The 18,330-nt window shown below is 38.4% G+C and overlaps 1 protein-coding gene across 10 annotated transcripts in view; it reads right to left on the bottom strand.

The window, feature by feature from the left end:
• Window positions 1-261: 261 nt before the first annotated feature.
• Window positions 262-18,330, bottom strand: part of specc1 (sperm antigen with calponin homology and coiled-coil domains 1) — a 98,210-nt gene continuing 80,141 nt past the window's right edge. For 9 of the 10 annotated variants that reach the window (XM_028466691.1, XM_028466690.1, XM_028466692.1 and 6 more), the window contains 3 exons: window positions 15,930-16,046; window positions 11,597-11,656; window positions 1,329-1,418 (listed from right to left, as the gene is read on the bottom strand). In XM_028466691.1, coding sequence (XP_028322492.1) covers window positions 1,329-1,418; window positions 11,597-11,656; window positions 15,930-16,046 — 267 coding nt within the window. Of the gene's footprint in view, window positions 1,419-11,596; window positions 11,657-15,929; window positions 16,047-18,330 lie in introns of all 10 variants that reach the window. The other variant, XM_028466694.1, reaches the window with a different exon arrangement.

The following is an 18,330-nucleotide window of genomic DNA, read 5'->3' as shown; positions in this document are numbered from 1 at the left end:
CCAGAGTAGCCCAGTAACTTAAACAGAAGCATGCCTGACTCAGCAGTTTCACAAAAAGAGCTTATTCAGCAGCAAAATGTCTCAGAAAACTCAAAACGTTTGGAAATGAATATATACAATTCTTTATTAACAACCTTTTCTTAAACCACAGAATACAAAACATGGCAGTTCACCACAGTTGTCCTGTAAATAAATAAATAAGTCTAAGACTTTTATCCTTCAAAACATAAAATCCTCTGCAGAGCGAGGAAATGCGTCGTGGTTGCCCATCTCTTTCATGATTCAGCATGGCATGCCACACACAGAAGTATACATTTTACAAAGCAGCTGCACAAACATGGAGGTGGACAGAAATCAGGAAAACATTTGGCCCTCAGTGCTGTAAAAAAAAAAAAAAATTCAGTCATTGAGCTCACAATCGGTTTGTGTGTAAAATATTTCTACAAAACTATTCAGTTTGGGTTTTTCTTCTGGCTTTGATTTAAGCCACAAGCTCTGGTCTGCTCATCACGCAGACATAAACATGCACGACTGGAGGGAAATCTGCTGCAGCCTTTCACTTTTTGAGATCTAACTCTACACCATCACTCAATACAAACATCATGAATATGCAAACACTTCTAGCGGCTGGAGCTTCACCCGTCTGCCTTTTTTCCATCATGTGACAGAGCAGGGATGGAATTCAGCTTTCATTTTGAATGAAAACATGACAGCAGGTCACATGACTTTGGTTTGTAGAGCAGATGCTCATGTACATGATAAAGATCTGTTTAACTTTTCACAGTGAAGAATCTCCATCTCAGATAAGTGTTCACAAGTGAGTACGTCAAACTGGAATCATTTCAGTAACTACTAAAAAAGGTGGGCTTTATTTAAAGTTTTGGAGAGAATCCAGTTAAAAGTGTGAAGTTCTTTTGTAACTTAAAATCTCTTGGGTTCAGTGTGGCAGGTTTGCATGTTCTCCACTCACACAGACACCATAATTGTATTAAAGGCTGCTTTTCGTGCCCAAATGTTGCCCATTTTTAAAAGCACTCCCTGAGTGTTTGATTCCCAAACAACACGGATCATTGGGAAGCAACTCACGGCAATGCAGGTAACAAATGAGGTACTTATCACAATAAGTGTTTGAAAAATCAGGGCCATCTAGCAGCTTATTACTATCATTTACGATCAATTTTCACACTTGATTAGTGAAAACTGTGACTTTGCATTAGATTTTTTGTTTTCCAGCATTAGGTCGGTTTAAGGAGTCTATTAAAGCTCAGACAGACTGGAGGATGAAAGTGCTGCGGTGATTGTCTTCTTTCTATCAGGGCTTCCATTCTTCAGGTCTCAAAGTACTTGTAGATCTGGGAGACGTACTGCATGACGCTTTGCCAATCGGGCCTGTCAGTCCTCATTAGCTCCTCCATGTCCTGTTGTTAGAAACAGTGAGAATCAGCACAATGAGCCACATGTCAAACTCAAGGCCCGCGGGCCAAGTTCAGCCCACTAGATCATCTAGTCTGGGCCGCACGAAGATTTTGTTCCAAGTAGAAACTCCTGCAAAAATAGGACTTTTTGTAAATTACCATATAAGATGTAGATAAAATACAATGGGGGTTGCAATACTACATTGTTTACAGTGAAATGAAATTGCATTTATTTTTAAAAAGCTGGAAAATTAGCGCAAATGATCCCACAGAATTCTGGCAAATTATGTTGCAAATTTGGAGAAATTTAGTTGCAAAGACCAGGAATTTTCACCAATTGCTTAACATTCTGCATTTTCTTTGAATTTGTGCTTTTTTCCTTCACAAAAACATGTATTTTTCTGGTGAGGCCAACCTGAGGTCAAACTGGGTCATATGTGGACCTTGAACTAAAATGAAAATTAAGTATCGGACATCAGCGATTAATGACCCAATAAAATAACAGGCTTTGCTTCCTTGACCAACACATAGACATACTGTAATTCATGTAGACGCCTCATCACCTGTGGAGAGGCGTGACTAAGCTCCACTATCTTGTGTGTGTGGAGTGCTCGTGTGTGGATTGTCTCTTACCTCAACGGAGGTAAGAGACAATCAACAATCTTAAAGTAGTTTTATTCACCAAATTTTTAAAATTTCCAAGCAGTTTGTTTGTTTTCCTCATATACAGTATATAGCTCTTACAGAGAATGCTTGGATCTTATAAAAATAAAGTTTTTACCAATCAAATACTAAACGTAAGTAGGTAGTAACTGTTTTACATGTTTAACAGAATGTAAGGAAAGTATTTTTGTTCATGGATGTTCTCCCTGTGCTTGCATGGGTTTTTTCCTGATACTCCAGCTTCTTCCCACATTACAAAAACATGACTAAGTGTGTGTGTGTGTGTGTGTGTGTAGCCCTGCGATAGACTGGGGCCTTGTCCAGGGTGTATCCTCGTCTGACATTCAATGACAGCTAGAGATAGGCACCAGCAGACCCCGTGACATCATTTCCAGCTTTGTCTTATGTCTGCATTTACCAGCAGGCCAACATGATGAAAAGATTCTGCAGAATAACACTGTATGTTAACTCTACTACAGAAACGAGATGGCATATCAACCAATTGTGTGTTTGTGTGAGTGGAAATCTGATAGTGTTAGTCCTATTTCAAATACTTCCATGCTTGCATGTTTGTTTCTCTGTGTTTTCATGTTTCCTCCTTTGTTTGTGTGAGAGAGAAAGCAGAGAATAAACTTGCAGGATGTTGCAGCACTGTGTTCACTTCTTGTTGCTCCATCAACTCATGAGCAACAAACAAGTTCTGCTATTGATCTGGAAAATAGATCAAAAGCTGAGACAAAATGTAAATAATTCATAGGATTGCGACCATAAACAGGTGCTAAAAAGCTTTTCTTTGTTTATTGCTCTAATTACTGTGTCCTAATGTTTTATTCATTCAAGTGATAAAACACACATTATTAATAATCAGTAATAAATTACCAAAACAAAGTTAAAACAGTCTATTGCTGCCGAAACCAGGGAAAAAAACAAAAATGACAGCCAACAAACAAAAATGAGAGCAGCTTGTGGTTCACTCATATCAGTCGGATCAAAAATATTTGGATTCAATAATTACCAGTATTGATGTATATCTAAATCCGTTGAAGGGTCTAAGAATGACAATGTATTTTAGATGTGGCCGTCACTTTCTCAGTGAACTGTACAGACGTTCGATGAAACGTGAGCTCTGCCGTCTTTTTTTTTTTAAAAAAAAAATCATTCTTTATAAAGATCAAAGACCTTTCACCATCAGTGACGCAAAGCAGCAACCAAACACATTCAATGGATTCAGTTTAGAACGCTCTGGTGAGCCAATTCTAAAAAACATTAGACCATTCCTCTGGTCAAGGGAAAAAATGTTCACAACAAGGAATCTGATCAAAAAACTCTCCAGGAAGAGTTGAGAGAAGACCTCACCAGAGGGAATACTGGGAGTTCACCACAAAGTCCAAACCAAGGGGGAGCCTCCATAGCAGTGAGGCCAGATTAAAGTCAGAAAACATTTTTTAAACATGGAAAGTTGAGAATAAACATCCTGAAATTAATCCAAGAAGAAGAAACTTTAGAGAAATAAGAAGAATAATCTACAATGTGGGAAATTGCAACAAACTATTAACAAATTATTATTATTATTATTATTATTATTATTCATTTAACATAGTGTGAAGAAAAAAAGATTTTTTTTCTTTAATGTGTGGTTGTTAGATAAGAATATACTGTAATTAGGTATAAGTGTTTAATATGCGTTGAGATGATGCTGTTAACCTTGAGATGTGTTTTTGGAGCAGTAGGTTATATTAAAGATACAGTCTGCAGCTCTTATAAAAGTGACTTTTAGTCATATTTGCTAAAGCTTTCACTATGTAAGGACAGATTTACATGAAAGTAGTAGTTTGTGTGAAAAAAACAGGCTCATTGAATCCCCCCTGCTGCTCCCCGACCCTTTTTACAGTGTATGGTGTGGAGGAGACACTTGCAAATCTCCGCAAAAAGAGCTTTAAAAAAGAAAAGACAGTGATGTGATGGACAGACGTGGGCAGTACAGTCTGTCAATTTTACAGCGGTCCTACGGTGTTCGCACATGCGCAGTGTGAGCGTTTACGGTAAGACCCTCACGAGGAGCGACTGGATTTCAAACATGTTTGAAATCCTTACGACCTACGATTGCTGATCAGGATCTGGTCGTGAGGTGTTCATCGATTCTCCTGATCTCATGTATACTACACGATGCACGACACACGATCTAGCAGAGACTCGCACGACCCCACAAAATAGTCGCACAAGTTGAAAATCGGCTCAAAATAGGCCTGCCTTAAGCTTCTGTTGCCATAGTTTGCATGTTCTCCATTAGCATGCATATCAGAGCACTCTGATTTCAAGGTCTACAATGTGTGTGTGTTAGTCCTGATTAAATGAGCAGAAGAGTATAGAAGATAGATGATAACACAATGAATTTATAACGCACTTTACTAGAAATGTCAAAGTGCTACAGGTTTAAATGAAAATAAAACAAGAGCACTCAGAGGGGACAAACCTTTGCCAAGCTTATAATGCCATCTGATCCAGATGCCAATATATATTGATCCTGATCATGGTACCATGATCTTGTAAAAAAAAATGATATCTCCATAAAGAACGTCCAAATGTATGGGAATTTAAATCCCACTAAAATGTGCAATCCATAGCCATTGAGGAAACAGCCCGACATAACTGAGTAAAATTTCATAAAGATGGGTCAATTACAAACCAAAATATGAATTTCTAAAATTTCACTAACAATGAGATAAGGATTTTTGGATTTTTGAAACGGATCCAGAATCACTATAATAATCTGATTGCCTGCAAATTATAATAAGAGTCTTCCATGTTGTAAGTTAGTAAAAATGTTGTCAAAATCTGTTCAGTAATTTTGATGTAATCTTGCTCACAGACAAACAAACAAATAAATAAACGGCAGGTGAAAACATGACCTTCTTGGAAAAGGTCATTAGAAAGCATCAAAGGAGAAAGAAGCCACAGTTTTGTTTAAAAAAGAAAATGTTTAGTCCTTTGATAAAACTGTCAATAGACAGTGTTCCACACATAGCCCTGTTATAACCCATGGTATTGACTATAGAGCTAGTGAATGGAGCGGTGCTGTGTTATGTGGAAGAGTAGATCTTTGTGGTATGAGGGGGCATTTCTATAGATACACTGATGAGTGAGCAGTAAAAGCTTTTATTCATTTCTGGTGGAAACGTTAAGGTGATGTGCTCATATTTTCTCTCTCATCAGGAACCTTGCTGCAGAGTCTGGGTGCTTTGAAGCGTCTGCAGATTCTAGCGTGGGATCCGGTTGGTAAATGCAGTAATACAGTAATCCAGTCTGGAGGAGAGGAAAGAAGGCGTGGCCTTTTTCTGAACATCCCAGAGAGAGAAGCAGGGAGTGGAGTGAAGGATGTCTTGCAGAGGTGGTTTATGTGTGGTTCAAAAGAGAGTTTTGAACCAAAGGTTGGTGATCGGGAAGCAGTAGAAGATATTATGACCATAAAAAGCCATGCTGGGTATAACTGGTGTCTGATGGTGAGTGGCATCATAATGGCGGTTTCTATCTGCTGCATTACAAACTGTTGTTTCATTTCGGCCTCTGTCCCACGTCTTGATTGAACAGCTTCATCAGTGCCTTCAGCCACAGGAGGACAAGAAGACGTCCCACATCTCCCTTCAGACATCAGTGTCCAATCAGAGCAACTTTGTCCAGAGTGTTTCCTCATGTTGCCAGGTTACAGCCGTCAGGTGTGATTGATCAAACTGAACTCATACCAAACTAATGATGAGCTGGGATTGCATGAGGTTCTCAGGATCAATAAAGTGAATGAAAGGAAATGAAAATCATATTATATGATATTTTGAACGATGGATTGCGTTAAAATGACCCTCACAGCTTGATTAATGGAAGTGTGTGAGGCGTGTGTTTTAATGTGACAATAATGGTTGTTAACTCATTTACGATGTGCACTCTCAGCCACTGTTGACATTTGAGACGCTGTGCTAACATTGTTGATTTCAGCGCTGTGACACTCAGCAAACACCTCCAGCTGTGGACCAGTTTGGCTTTTCAAATTCCAAAAATGAAAAACTTCTTCTTCTCCTTTTCCTTTTAGCCGTTCTCTTCAGGGGTCGCCACAGTAAATCATCTGCCTCCATCTAACCCTATCCTCTACATCCTGTTGTCTCACACCAGCTGACTTCATGTCTTCTCACTACATCCATAAATCACCTTTTTGGTCTTCCTCTAGGCATCCTGCCTGGCAGTTCCAACCTCAGAATCCTTCTACCAGTAAATCCACTGTCCCTCCTCTGCACATGTCCAATAGATCTCAGTCTGGCCTCTCTGACTTTATCTCCTAAACATCTAACGTGACGTCCCACTGATGCACTCATACCTCTAAACATCTTTATCTCTGCCTCCTGTTTTTATTTCTCAGTGCCACTGTCTCTAAACTATATATATGGACTTTTTTCAAATGTTTTATTTTGATTTATTTATTTAATTTAATTTTATTATATTTTTTTTTTTTCGAATTTAGCACTTTAGACTAGCCATTAACGGAAAAAAGAAAGAACATAAAAAACATCCATTCGAATTTATGAATACACAACATAGAAAAAAAGTAATAATAATAATAGCCTGTGCATGGGAGAGGTAGAAGCCAATAGACTTACAAATAAAGAGGCGATATAATAATAATAGTGTCTGACAAAATATGATTTTTGTTTTGCTTGGTTGTGTACGGGTATATTTAAAGTTTAATAAATGTTAAGAGTTCTGTATTTAATTTAATTTCTAATATATACATTTATATCATATGAGTGTTTCAATTGTCTTTCACAATCAATGTGCTTTAAAAAAAAAAGTATATCGGCCTCAAATATCAGCTTTAGATATCGGCCATCGCCTGATTTTTTACATTTTTTAAATCAGTATCAGCCTTTGAAAATCCCATATCTGTCGACCTCTACTGTAAACTATACAACATGGTTTCTCTCATTACTGTCTTATACACCTTTCATTCTAGAAGCTCCCAGGAGTTCCCAGATCTAGTGGGAATTTCCTTAGGAAAACCTGATGGCCTACATTACTTTATTTCTCCTAAGAATAAAAGCAAAGAAATCAACAAAAAAGTCCAGTCACGCACAGATATTTTGTGACAATGAAAGTACAAGACAATTTTGGAAACTGTACTACCAATAGGAAAATCACGCATCCAAGTTATACACGTGTACAGTGTTGTCTTTGAATCCCTTCTGTGCAGAAAATTGACAAATGGGAAGTTAAATCTTAATGAGAGTGTATTTTTAGCAGGTTTAACACAATTAGAAGGAAATGGGCAAAAGACAATCCCAACACAGACACAGTGGATAGAGACTGTTGATATAATCAACACAATGGAACAGTAGAAACACAGTTTAAGGACACACACACAGATGTTTGCACGTGTGTTGCTTTTCCACTTGTACAAAATGGAAATAAATAGAAGATTAAATTAAAAAAGGGATTCCGAGTGTCAATCGAGCAGCAGTTGACAACTCTATATCTCTCAGCTGAAGATCAGGGACTATGCATGTGCAGAGACTATGTAATGTAATTATTGTAAATAATTGGACTGTTAAAATCATCCAGTGTCTTTTTTTGTGTCCATACCTACTGCTGTAAAATCTGTACATAATTAAATATCCACCATACTCATTTACATGTCTTGTACCTAACTCATATGTTTATTGTATAATGTTGAAATAATCAATTTTAAAAAATATATATTGTTAAATTGGTTTTGTGTATTCCTTTCTGCAAAGCGTACATTGTGTGTTTGCTTTTCTCTTTTCGCTGCTGTTGCAGGGGGAATTCCTTGTTGTGGGACTAATGGAGATCAATCTAATCTAATCTATCTGATCTAAAGTGTGGAAGGGCTCCAACAAGTGTGTAATGGATGGATTTGGGAGCGTAAAATTGAGTACTCCACAGCTTTTACCTCTGAACCACATAAGCGTGAATAAATCAAGGAATCCTAATTAGGGTTTGCGATCCAAACGTCAGTGACGATCACTTTGAGTGGGTTCAACGCATTTGTCTGGTTTAAAGGAAAAGTAAAAAAAAAAAAAAAAAACAGATGTCGCGCTTTTAATTTAGAAAGAGTTTTGCTACAGCATTTACAGTTTTAACAGAAGTTTCTGATCATTTGGTACTTAATCTTCTCTAAAGCACAATGAGGAGCTCTAGTTCTTTGTGTTTTTGGATAAAAACAGCTGCTTTTAGCTGATCGAGTCCTTTGAACTATTTTGGTGATTGTTTTAACATGTGTCACCTGACCCAGCCCTGAGTAAAGTTGTGACTGAGTGACGCTCAGAAACCAGAGGCCGTTGTCATAAAGCATCCTCAGGCTAAAAGCGCCTCAGAGTGAAGTCATTGTAAGAAAAATGTTGGAATTCCTTGAATTCTAAGATTCTTCTTAGAATTTTCTGTTGATAAGATAAAAGTACAGTAATTCACAAAGCATCTTAGGCCTTAAAGCTGATATCTGGAGTTTCTGAGAAATCTATGTTTATTTATGATTCTTTTGAAATGCGAAAAAATACCGAACTAGTCTTTTACTATGTCTACTGCTGGTGGTCATTCATATACATCATGTATGTAAGTCCCACCTTTGTCCTATAGACCCCTATACAAATGGAAACGAGTGCCGTGATCGCCCAGCCAATAGGCTTTGACTTCCTGTTTTTGAGTGAATGTGGAAACAAGGCCGCGCGTCACAACAGCAAACAGGTAAATATGATTTTAGCTCTTACCTGACCCATAGACCTATATCAATGCGACTCAATGCGACCTTGTTATGTTCCGCAATGCGCATGCAGAAAAGTAGAGGCGTGGCTTCTGGTAGATTGGCAGAGGCAGTGGGAGGAAGTGGAATTGTTTAGGGCGGGAAATCGAGACGTTTCTCAGAAACTCCAAATATCAGCTTTAAGAGGAATGAGGAGAACTTTTAAGAGTGTTTTAAACAATTGATGACAGAAATACAGAGAGGAAGTTTAACCACAGTGACTTAATAACGCCCTACTGGCTTTATCGTGCAGGGATAATGTTTGTGGTTGACCACATCGTGGATGAGCTAACTTTTCCCACCCAGCGTAGTAACATAATAATGCCTGAGATGAAAGACATCACAATATTGTAAGACCTATATGGGAAAATAGCAACAGTGTAGGGCTTTCACCGCCTCAGATTGTAGCGTGATTTTTTCACTCTCTGCGACCCTGAACAGGAACAAGCGGGCCAGAAGTTGGATGGATTTGTTGGCTTTCTGCTGGATGCTCACTTGTTTCAGGTCAACAAATGGACATTCGTGGGCATAGCAGGTTTCCCTGGTGGTGTTGGCGTTATTGATGGCACACACGTCTGCATTACTGCACCATCACAAAACAAGTCAGTTCATGTCAACAGAAAGCTGGTGATCCACCCCCTGAGCCGTTCAGTAAATGAGTAAATAAAAATCCTAAAACATTCATACAATTATTATTATCAAAGTAAGCGATGTCAGCAGGCGTAGCGTAAATGGTGACTTACAACATTCACCTGTTTGAGAAGAAATTCACTTGTGTGCTGCAATCTCCACTCTGGCTTTGCAACAGGTACCAGCGCTTCCCACACGTGTTTGTGCGCACATGGAGGGGGAACAACGCAATTATTTGTTGGTAGGGATGTAACGATTCACTCAACTCCCGATACGATTCACGATACTGGGTTCACGATATGATTCTCTCACAATTTATTTTACAAAATGAGACTGTAGACAAATGATGACTGAAAAATATTCATTTTTTTTCTTTGAAAAAAAAAAAACCTACTATTTTCTTTTATATTTCATTGTCAAAAGAATCCCTTGATAAACCATGCAAAACAATGCAATTTAATTAAAAATAAATCCTGAATGAAATTAATAAAGAAATAGTACAAATGAAGAAGAAGCTTATGAATTTAAATTCTGGCTCTACAGTACACAGTGGTGCGTCCTGAATTTCAAATTCTAAATAGATAGTGCCCTCTGCTGTAAAAAAAAAAAAATATATATATATATATATATATATATATATATATATATATATATATATATATTTATTTTTTTTAGGTACTGCCATTCAGTTTCAGAATACTGATGTGAACCGTGACACATTTGAATCCATTTTTAATTGCCTCACGATTAATCTTTACATTCCTATTTGTTGAGCAATGCATTCCCAGGTCTGCCACTTCCCTTGCACTGTGATCCCGGCACCAAATTTCACTCTAGACCTTAATCTTATATTTTCCTCCATATGCCATCATGAGGCACTGCTCTTCTGTCCAGTTGGGCTTTCTAGTTCTTTTTTTTTTTTACCATTTCATTCATTCTTTAGCTCCTTCTGCCAAATTAAATTGCTTTTTATAAGAGTTCCAGCAATCACAGGAATTGCTGACAGCTGTGTCTGCGTCCACCATTGATATTGAATACAGTGGTAATATTACCAGCGTGGACAGTAACATAACAATAAGCAAATCCATATCATAATCGGCACGTGAATGAAGTACGTTCAAACGTACAAATTAATTTAGTTTTGATGAGTTTCATCATCGTGACATGAAATTAATTTCATGATTACACATTTCTGAATGCAGTCCAAGTTCTATGATCAGTAGCAGTCCTAGGAGCATGACTCTTCTTCCTCCCCCCAATCACAGCTTTTAGAAGGCTGCATCATACCTAGCAACGGGGTCAACCACACCACCTCAGTGAGATAACACTTTCTGTCCCTCCTTGCTCAGAGTTGCTCTCAGAAACTTCCTGAAACACTGTAAAGCTAAGATTCCTTGCTAGGAGTTCTGAGGCTAAGTTAGAAGCTCTCTGAGAGAACGGCACTGAATGGTACCAGAGCTTTTAGACCTGAGCTACCACAACACATACACCAAAACTAACAAGTATACATGTTGGGCTTTCTTTTTTTATAAAAGCTTTATATTCATGATGTTTCAATGTTATGGCATGTGTGAGGTACAGTAACTAAGGTTCTTTTAATTTATTCATTGCATTTTTAAAAGAGCTGAAATAGAACCTGATTTTAGTGCAACTTTACTTGGATGCAAACGCATTTTGATACACATCATTTTTTGACTCCAAACAACAACAGTAGATTTTTTTCCTTGACTGACAGTTTTACACGTTGACAAATCCTGGAGGCATTTCTCAATAAGAGCAAACATAGTTCATACATTTCTAAGAAACAGCTGCACGATGATCAGAAATGTCCCATCAGGCAAACGTTTAAAGCAGCTCGAAGTTAATGAATATTAAAAAAAATTTACGCTCTGTATCAGGTGAAGTTGTGTCGATTATCTGAACAAAGCAGAATTGATTTGACACAATAAAAGCCTCCGAATGGTGACGACTGCCCTCTAACAAAAGTCTCTAAAGCATGTAATGTTCCACGTTGGACAAAACAAAGTGTGGTGTTTCTAACTTGTCTTTGTCTTCTGTGCGTGTGTGTGTGTGTGTGTGTGTGTCGGCTCACCAGCGAGGGTTTGATTCCAACGCTCTCTGCCGCCTTAAAAGCCAGGGTCAGATTTTGGACCTGCAGCACAAACAGTGAGTAAGTTAACAGCCACACACACGCAGATCCAACCAACAACAAGCTCACAAACACATGAACAAACACACAAAACTGAGCTGTTCCAAGTCTTTATTTCAAAGGACTCTGGTTCCAACACAGGCTTCTGGTTCCCGTTAGAATCCAGATCAGAACCTAGGATTCTTCCTTTAAGTACGCAGATCACAAAGATCATCACAAACACCTGTTGGAGAGACACTTTATTTCCAGCAGGATATTTTTTATCCGAGCTGGTCTTTTAAACTCCAACTGATCCTTAATAATTTTTATTCATGCTGCTCTACATTTATATTAAAGTTCTCCGACCACAATGTTTTATTAAAGTGTACAAAACATTGTGTGAAGTGAAGTAACATCCTGTTCTAAGCTTCCTTTGAATATGTTCCCTGTTGAATCCATGTTTGGTTGTGACTCTGTGATCATCTTGTGGATGTGGATGCCAAACTCTCCCCTGCATGCACGTAAAACATGTGCAAGTGAAAATGGATCGTTTCCTTTTGTGGGCTGAGCTGAACCAGATCTGATTGAAAGAAAAATGTACATGTACAACCAGGACTAGTCAAGGCAGACGGACTCCATTCCACTCATCTTTTAGAAAAAGATTGTAAAATACATCCTCATTGAAAGGTTTTTCTCTCCACCTGCCACCAGCCGTGTGTGTGTGTGTGTGTGTGTGTGTGTGTGTGTGTGTGTGTGTGTGTGTGTGTGTGTGTGTGATATCTGCCACAGAGGGAGGGACTGTGTAATAGTTTTAACAGGTCTGTGCTCACTCTGTGACATCAGCTTCATGGTACTGGTACACATACATTTTGCAACCCTGTGCGCACATACAGTATGCATGCATTAAAGCTCCACGTTATGTATTGCAGCTCTGCTCAGAGGTGATTCTGTATTGTCTTATTGTTCCAACACAGGGTGAAGACGTAAATTCCCTTGAGAGGAAACAAGATGCTATGTTAGTGAATATTCCAGCTGTATGTCCTTCTTTAACAACCAACATCAGACTACCTTCATAATTCATCAAAGTTTTGTGTTGCTGTATGAAGAAAGTGGTGCACACATACTGTACATCCACCTACATAACTAGAGCTGGTACATGCAGGTAATGGTGATAAATGACTCTCCGCTTGAACATTTCTAAATAAAATATATTTTATTTTTCTCCTGCTGTACCAGCCAACCTGTTTCATAATAGATAGTTTGCTTTTTAGGCAGGGCTTTATTTGCCAATATTACGATGGTTGGTGGTACTGAATCATTGGCACATACCAATATATACATGGGGCCCCCGCCCATTACCCCGTACGTGTCACAGGGGAACCAGAGGGCCCCATTTTTCAAATGACTACTCCTCCGTTAGTTCTTGTTAGTTCTCAGAATGCAGTTTGGTATGAATACTCCATGAATGAGAGATGCTCGGAACCTTTTTTTTTTTTTTTTATACATGGGACACGGGGGCCCACCCCCCATTTCCGGTAATTTCTAAATTTATGGGAACATAGTCGCATGATAAATTGTTTCAAAGGTAATTTAACGACACATAGATTACGATTATGCCTCACACAATTCCATTAGGGGCCGGGGCCCTCCCCCTTTTTTTGGCACTTTCCATTAAAGTTGTTTTCTTATTTATTTGTGTATCAAATATTGCAACAGTTGGTGGTACCAAATCATTGACACTTACCAATATATGAATGGGGCCCATTACTCCGTATGTGCCACGGGTGGAACCGAGTCATCTGACTGAATTTTCGGGAACGTGGTACGTGCTATTCGGCGCAGAGTTGTTCTGCGGGCCCTGCATTTATATCTGCTTCTATGTAGATATTTAAAAACCTCACTCTGTCTTTTGAAATTTCATAGTCAAACATTTTTACTGCTAGGACTTCCTGTTGTGAAAGAATGGGTTGCTCCGTGGATTGAAGGGTTCATCAAGTACCGTCTATGAATCAATACAGGGTTTTATTAAAACACTGTTTCTAAAAGACAGGATTATTTTTAAACAGAACCTAAATTGTGATTTTAACATTTTAACATTAAAGCGATATTTTCATGGGTAGTTAGTAGGCTACTTCTCATTAATAAAACAGGAGTAATCTTTTTATCTGTCCATTATTGTGTTGGCTGTGACTGTAGCCACTAAAGAAAATGGAGTACATGTAGTAATAGAATCTATGGTCTGCTGTGACATGGGACTGTAGACCTGCTCCTGCAGGTCATGACCCAGTAATGACTGTGGAATGTTAGCGAGTTGACTTTTTAGATAAAAGGGTCAGAGATTAGGTTTCCACTTCAAATGCATGAGACGTGTTGTCAGTGTTCATGTCTCTTCTGTAAATACATTGATTTCCAATCCATCTCATGTGCTTAGTGTACCATGAGTCCTGATTCAAAACTAAAACAAGTGAACGTATCATGTAAGCCTGTACTGAATGCAATTCAATTTAGTTTTGTTCCAAGAGCACCTTATTTAAGGCAACGTTGCATTCTTAGATTGGGATTCAGATTTTTCCCTTTAATCAAAGCCCTTTGGTGACATTGTGGAAGCTTTATTTTAACCAGAGGTGTAAAGATTACTGATTGATCCTAGCCAAGTAGAAGTACTGTTACTCGATTGAAAGTCATACATAAAATACTCAAGTACAAGTAAAAAGTAGCTCAATTAAATAGTACTCAAAGTAAAAATGACGAGTTACTTTCACCCACCACGTTTATTTTTGGTAATAAATCTTGCCACGGTTCCTTTGCATACAGTAAACATCTCATGTATAAACTAAAAAGAAAGAAATTTTGCCCAATTGGAACGTAATTTATTTTCCACAAAGGCATCTTTAAATAAAAGGTTTGTCAAAATGTACACATTTTTTTATGAACTATAAAAGTATGTTCACACCAAACGCGACTTCAGCGACTAGATTACATTCAAAATCAATGTAAATGACGTGACATCAAGCGAGGCGACTTGCGCGATTCCAGCGACAAGTGGTTCAAAGTTGAAAATTTTGACCCTTTCAAGCGACTTCGCATGACGCTGTCACGCACATCCAATCAGCAAAGAGTTTCTGCCCACGTCACTCCCAGTCATCACTGTCTGTAGAGCCGGAGGCTGTACACTTCTTCAACTTACTGAGGCTAAAATGAAAGTGGTTTACTCCTTGAATAAGCGTTTTAAATTATAAGTATATTTTGAGTGAACTCATCCTTTACAGTTGAACAGTCAAACTGTAAGTACATGTGGCGTTGTCTATGTTAAAGCTGCAGTATGTAAGTTTTTTTTGGCATCATTTGGTCAAAAATCCATAATCATCTTTGAGCATATGGCTGATGGCAGTAGCCGCTGTTCAGGGCAGTAACTACAGAGTGATATGCATTCATGTCAGAGTCTCTAAAATACCAAAAAATAAATATCTCTGATAACACAAGAAAAAGTCCATACATCTGACACTATGTCTCTATTGAGAAAAAAATTGCTAAGAGCATTCACAAAGACACCGATAAGGGAGGTTAGGTTTAGGGTTTCAAAACAGAGCGGAGACAGAATTCTACATACTACAGCTTTAAGTGCTGTAAACGTACGGCCGGAAAAGAAGTGAGCAGCCCTCTCAGTGCTGCCTCCAGCTCTCCAGACACATACTATTCCACTGTTGTCACGTTATTGGAGCGATGGAACAACCAAAAAGCGCAGCAATGTTCAAGCGACTCATCATGTTTGGTGTGAACGGACCTAAACTGAGAAAATAACCGTCATTCAATGCTGTTTTGGAGCGGTGCATTACATTTAATTGTGTTGGTCGGCTTTGATGTGATGCCATTTGATTGTTGTCTGGTAATTACATTTTTTGTAGTTTCACAATGTCCATTGATCACTTTAAAACTAAAAAATAATATTTACTCAGTAACGGTTGGGTATAGAAATGTAAAGAATTACTTTACTTTGTTTAAAACGTAAAAAGTGAAATTACTGATTTAGAAATATACTTAAAAAAGTACAAGTACCCATAAAAGCAAATCAGTTACAGTAACATGAGTACTTGTAATCCATTACTTTCACTTCTGATTTTAACAGACCTAGAATGAGGCTAAGCTGCTGATTAGTGTAGACAAAGCAAAAACCTACGAAGAATTCAGGAACCACAGACAGGTGAAACATGTGTCTGTAATAGCAGTACGTAGTGATGAAGTACAGTACAAACCACAGTGAGAGCAGAATGCATTAATTCTTCCTGCAGTTTTCTACCTTATCTTGACTGATGAGTTCCTGGTAAGGAATGTGAGCGGGAAGATACGTGTGCAGGAGAGCACAGAATGCCAGACCGTCACTCCAACTGCTGCTGAAATTGGTCACATCAATATTCTGCAAAAAGGAAAAGCAAAACAACCAGAGTCGATATCACACAATGAAAATGAGCTTGTAATTGCAGGTCATTTGGGAGGGAATTTCCCTCAGGGAACGCTAATAGTCTCCTGCCAACACGACCATGTCATAGAAAAACAGGCTATCATAGCAAAGAACAACACAGAAAACATGAAAATAAATTCAATGCAATTATATGGGGTTTGCTCTGCCTGGCCGAGCTTCCTTCAGTGCTGTTAGATCTTATTTCAGGTCCCTCTGCTGCTCCTCTTCCTCTGGGTGCACAACGTGTGCAGCAGCACGTCCAGTTTGTTATTTGTGGGATTTTTAGAGCATCCTAACCTCACACACTGTGGAAGCAGAGCATTCAGAGGAGTTTGAAGGAAAGACTTCCTCTGGGCCATTGTCTGGAGGTCACAGACTCCCTACTGATTGGATAAGCTATTTCCGGTGTCTTCCGGTTTCATCTCTTGTAGAATTTGAGGAAAAAGTATTCACTGTCGGTGCCGCTTTTCCTAAGTCATGTGTGAAGGTGCAGGCCCGCCCGCCCGCCCGCCCGCACGCGCTCACACACACACACACACACACACACACACACACGATTCTCTATTCATGGACGTTGCATTTTCTTCCTGTGGTATTCTTCAGGTATGCAGTTATTTCAGTCCTAAACATTTGACTTTCAGCCATGTTGGAACTCTCAGGTCAGTCTGATCCTGATCCGCAGAGATATTTGAGGAACACACACACAGAGATTCCTTGCTTTTATGTTAGCTACCCTTGAAATATATGTTTAGTCCAATCCAGCTGCATTCAAACATATGAATAATGTCATCACATATAAACACTGTAGGTTGTGAATTCCACTGGGTTTTGTAACTACAGATTTAATTACACACTTTAACAAAAAGCCGATATGGTTGGGTTTATGAAATATGTGAATGGGTTTTGGTCCAGAATATATCAGTGAGATGTTAGTCAGGTACGAACCCAGCAGGTCTCTCAGATCTATGGACACAGGTCAGATAGTGGAGCCCAGAGTTTACAGCAAATATGGTGACGCTGTTTTTAGTTGTTATGCTGCAAAGAATTGGAACAAACTGCAGCAGAGCTTAGGTCAGCATCTATAGGGAACATTTTAAAATCCAAATTAAAGGCTCTTTTTCTATACTGTGTATGACTGAGATAAGATTTTACACCATTTTATTTATTTTTTTTAATGTTTTTACAACTGATTTTAATGTTCTTTTTGAAAGTACAGTATTTAATGTTTTTGTTGCACTTTTAAATCATGTAAAGGACATGGAATTGCCTTGTGTATGAATGCGCTATACAAATAAACTTGCCTCGTCTATGAAGTGGATTCTCTCTGGAGAGTTGGTGTTGGACCATATGCAGGGTTTACTGTATTTGACTCAGTTCTGCATTGGGACATGAAGAGAGAGACACAGGAGTGCTGGGAATGGTCATATGGTTTAGTTTTTGATGGCACAGTGTCAGAAATGATTGATCATATCATATAGATGTCATTAAGCTATCACAACATTGTTTGTAGCTTTTTCCACATATTTAGCAGCATGCTGCATTTCCTGTAAAATAGTTTCACCATTAAAAACAAATAAAACCTCAACATGAATCTTTGTTTCTTAGTTTAGAATTTTAGTTTATTTGTTATATTTGCTTATTTTGTTATTATTACCATTCTATTTTAAATTACAACTATAAATTCACACCGTTTGACTGCCTTTATCTTGAGTCTTAAGTCAGCACTGACCTGTTAAAACGAGCTATACAGATTAAGTTAAATAGCTGGAAGGTTACAGAAAACATGGATATTGTTTTTATCTCTGTGGATGAAACAGGGGTATCTGAGGCTACATCTGTGTGTCTGTACACAAAACATTAGTTCTGCAGAGCTAAAGATGCAGCAGCCATTCATTTGTTTACTGTTGCTTCAAGGCGCTGGTCTTCAGTCGTGGCCCCGAAAGGCAAAGCAAGGCTTTATTTTCACTCTGCAAATCGAATAAACAGCCAAAGCATTAATGTGACTTCAGATTTATCAAATTACCTGACAGAATAGTGAAAATATATAAATAGCACAAATATTTTTCACCCAAACCACAGCAGGGATGAATGTTCATTTGTTTGATAGAGACAAGTTTTAGATTCTGCTCTGACATCACGACCAGATTCATCGTTGACGTGAACCACTCAAAGGAATAAACTGTTTGTTCTTACGACGGTCACACAAATCTGCTCATCATTACTAATTTGGTTACAGCTT

The sequence above is a fragment of the Gouania willdenowi genome, chromosome 14, assembly GCF_900634775.1.
Source record: "Gouania willdenowi chromosome 14, fGouWil2.1, whole genome shotgun sequence".
NCBI classification, from domain to species: Eukaryota; Metazoa; Chordata; class Actinopteri; order Blenniiformes; family Gobiesocidae; genus Gouania; species Gouania willdenowi.
This window is presented reverse-complemented; position numbering and strand designations above follow the sequence as displayed.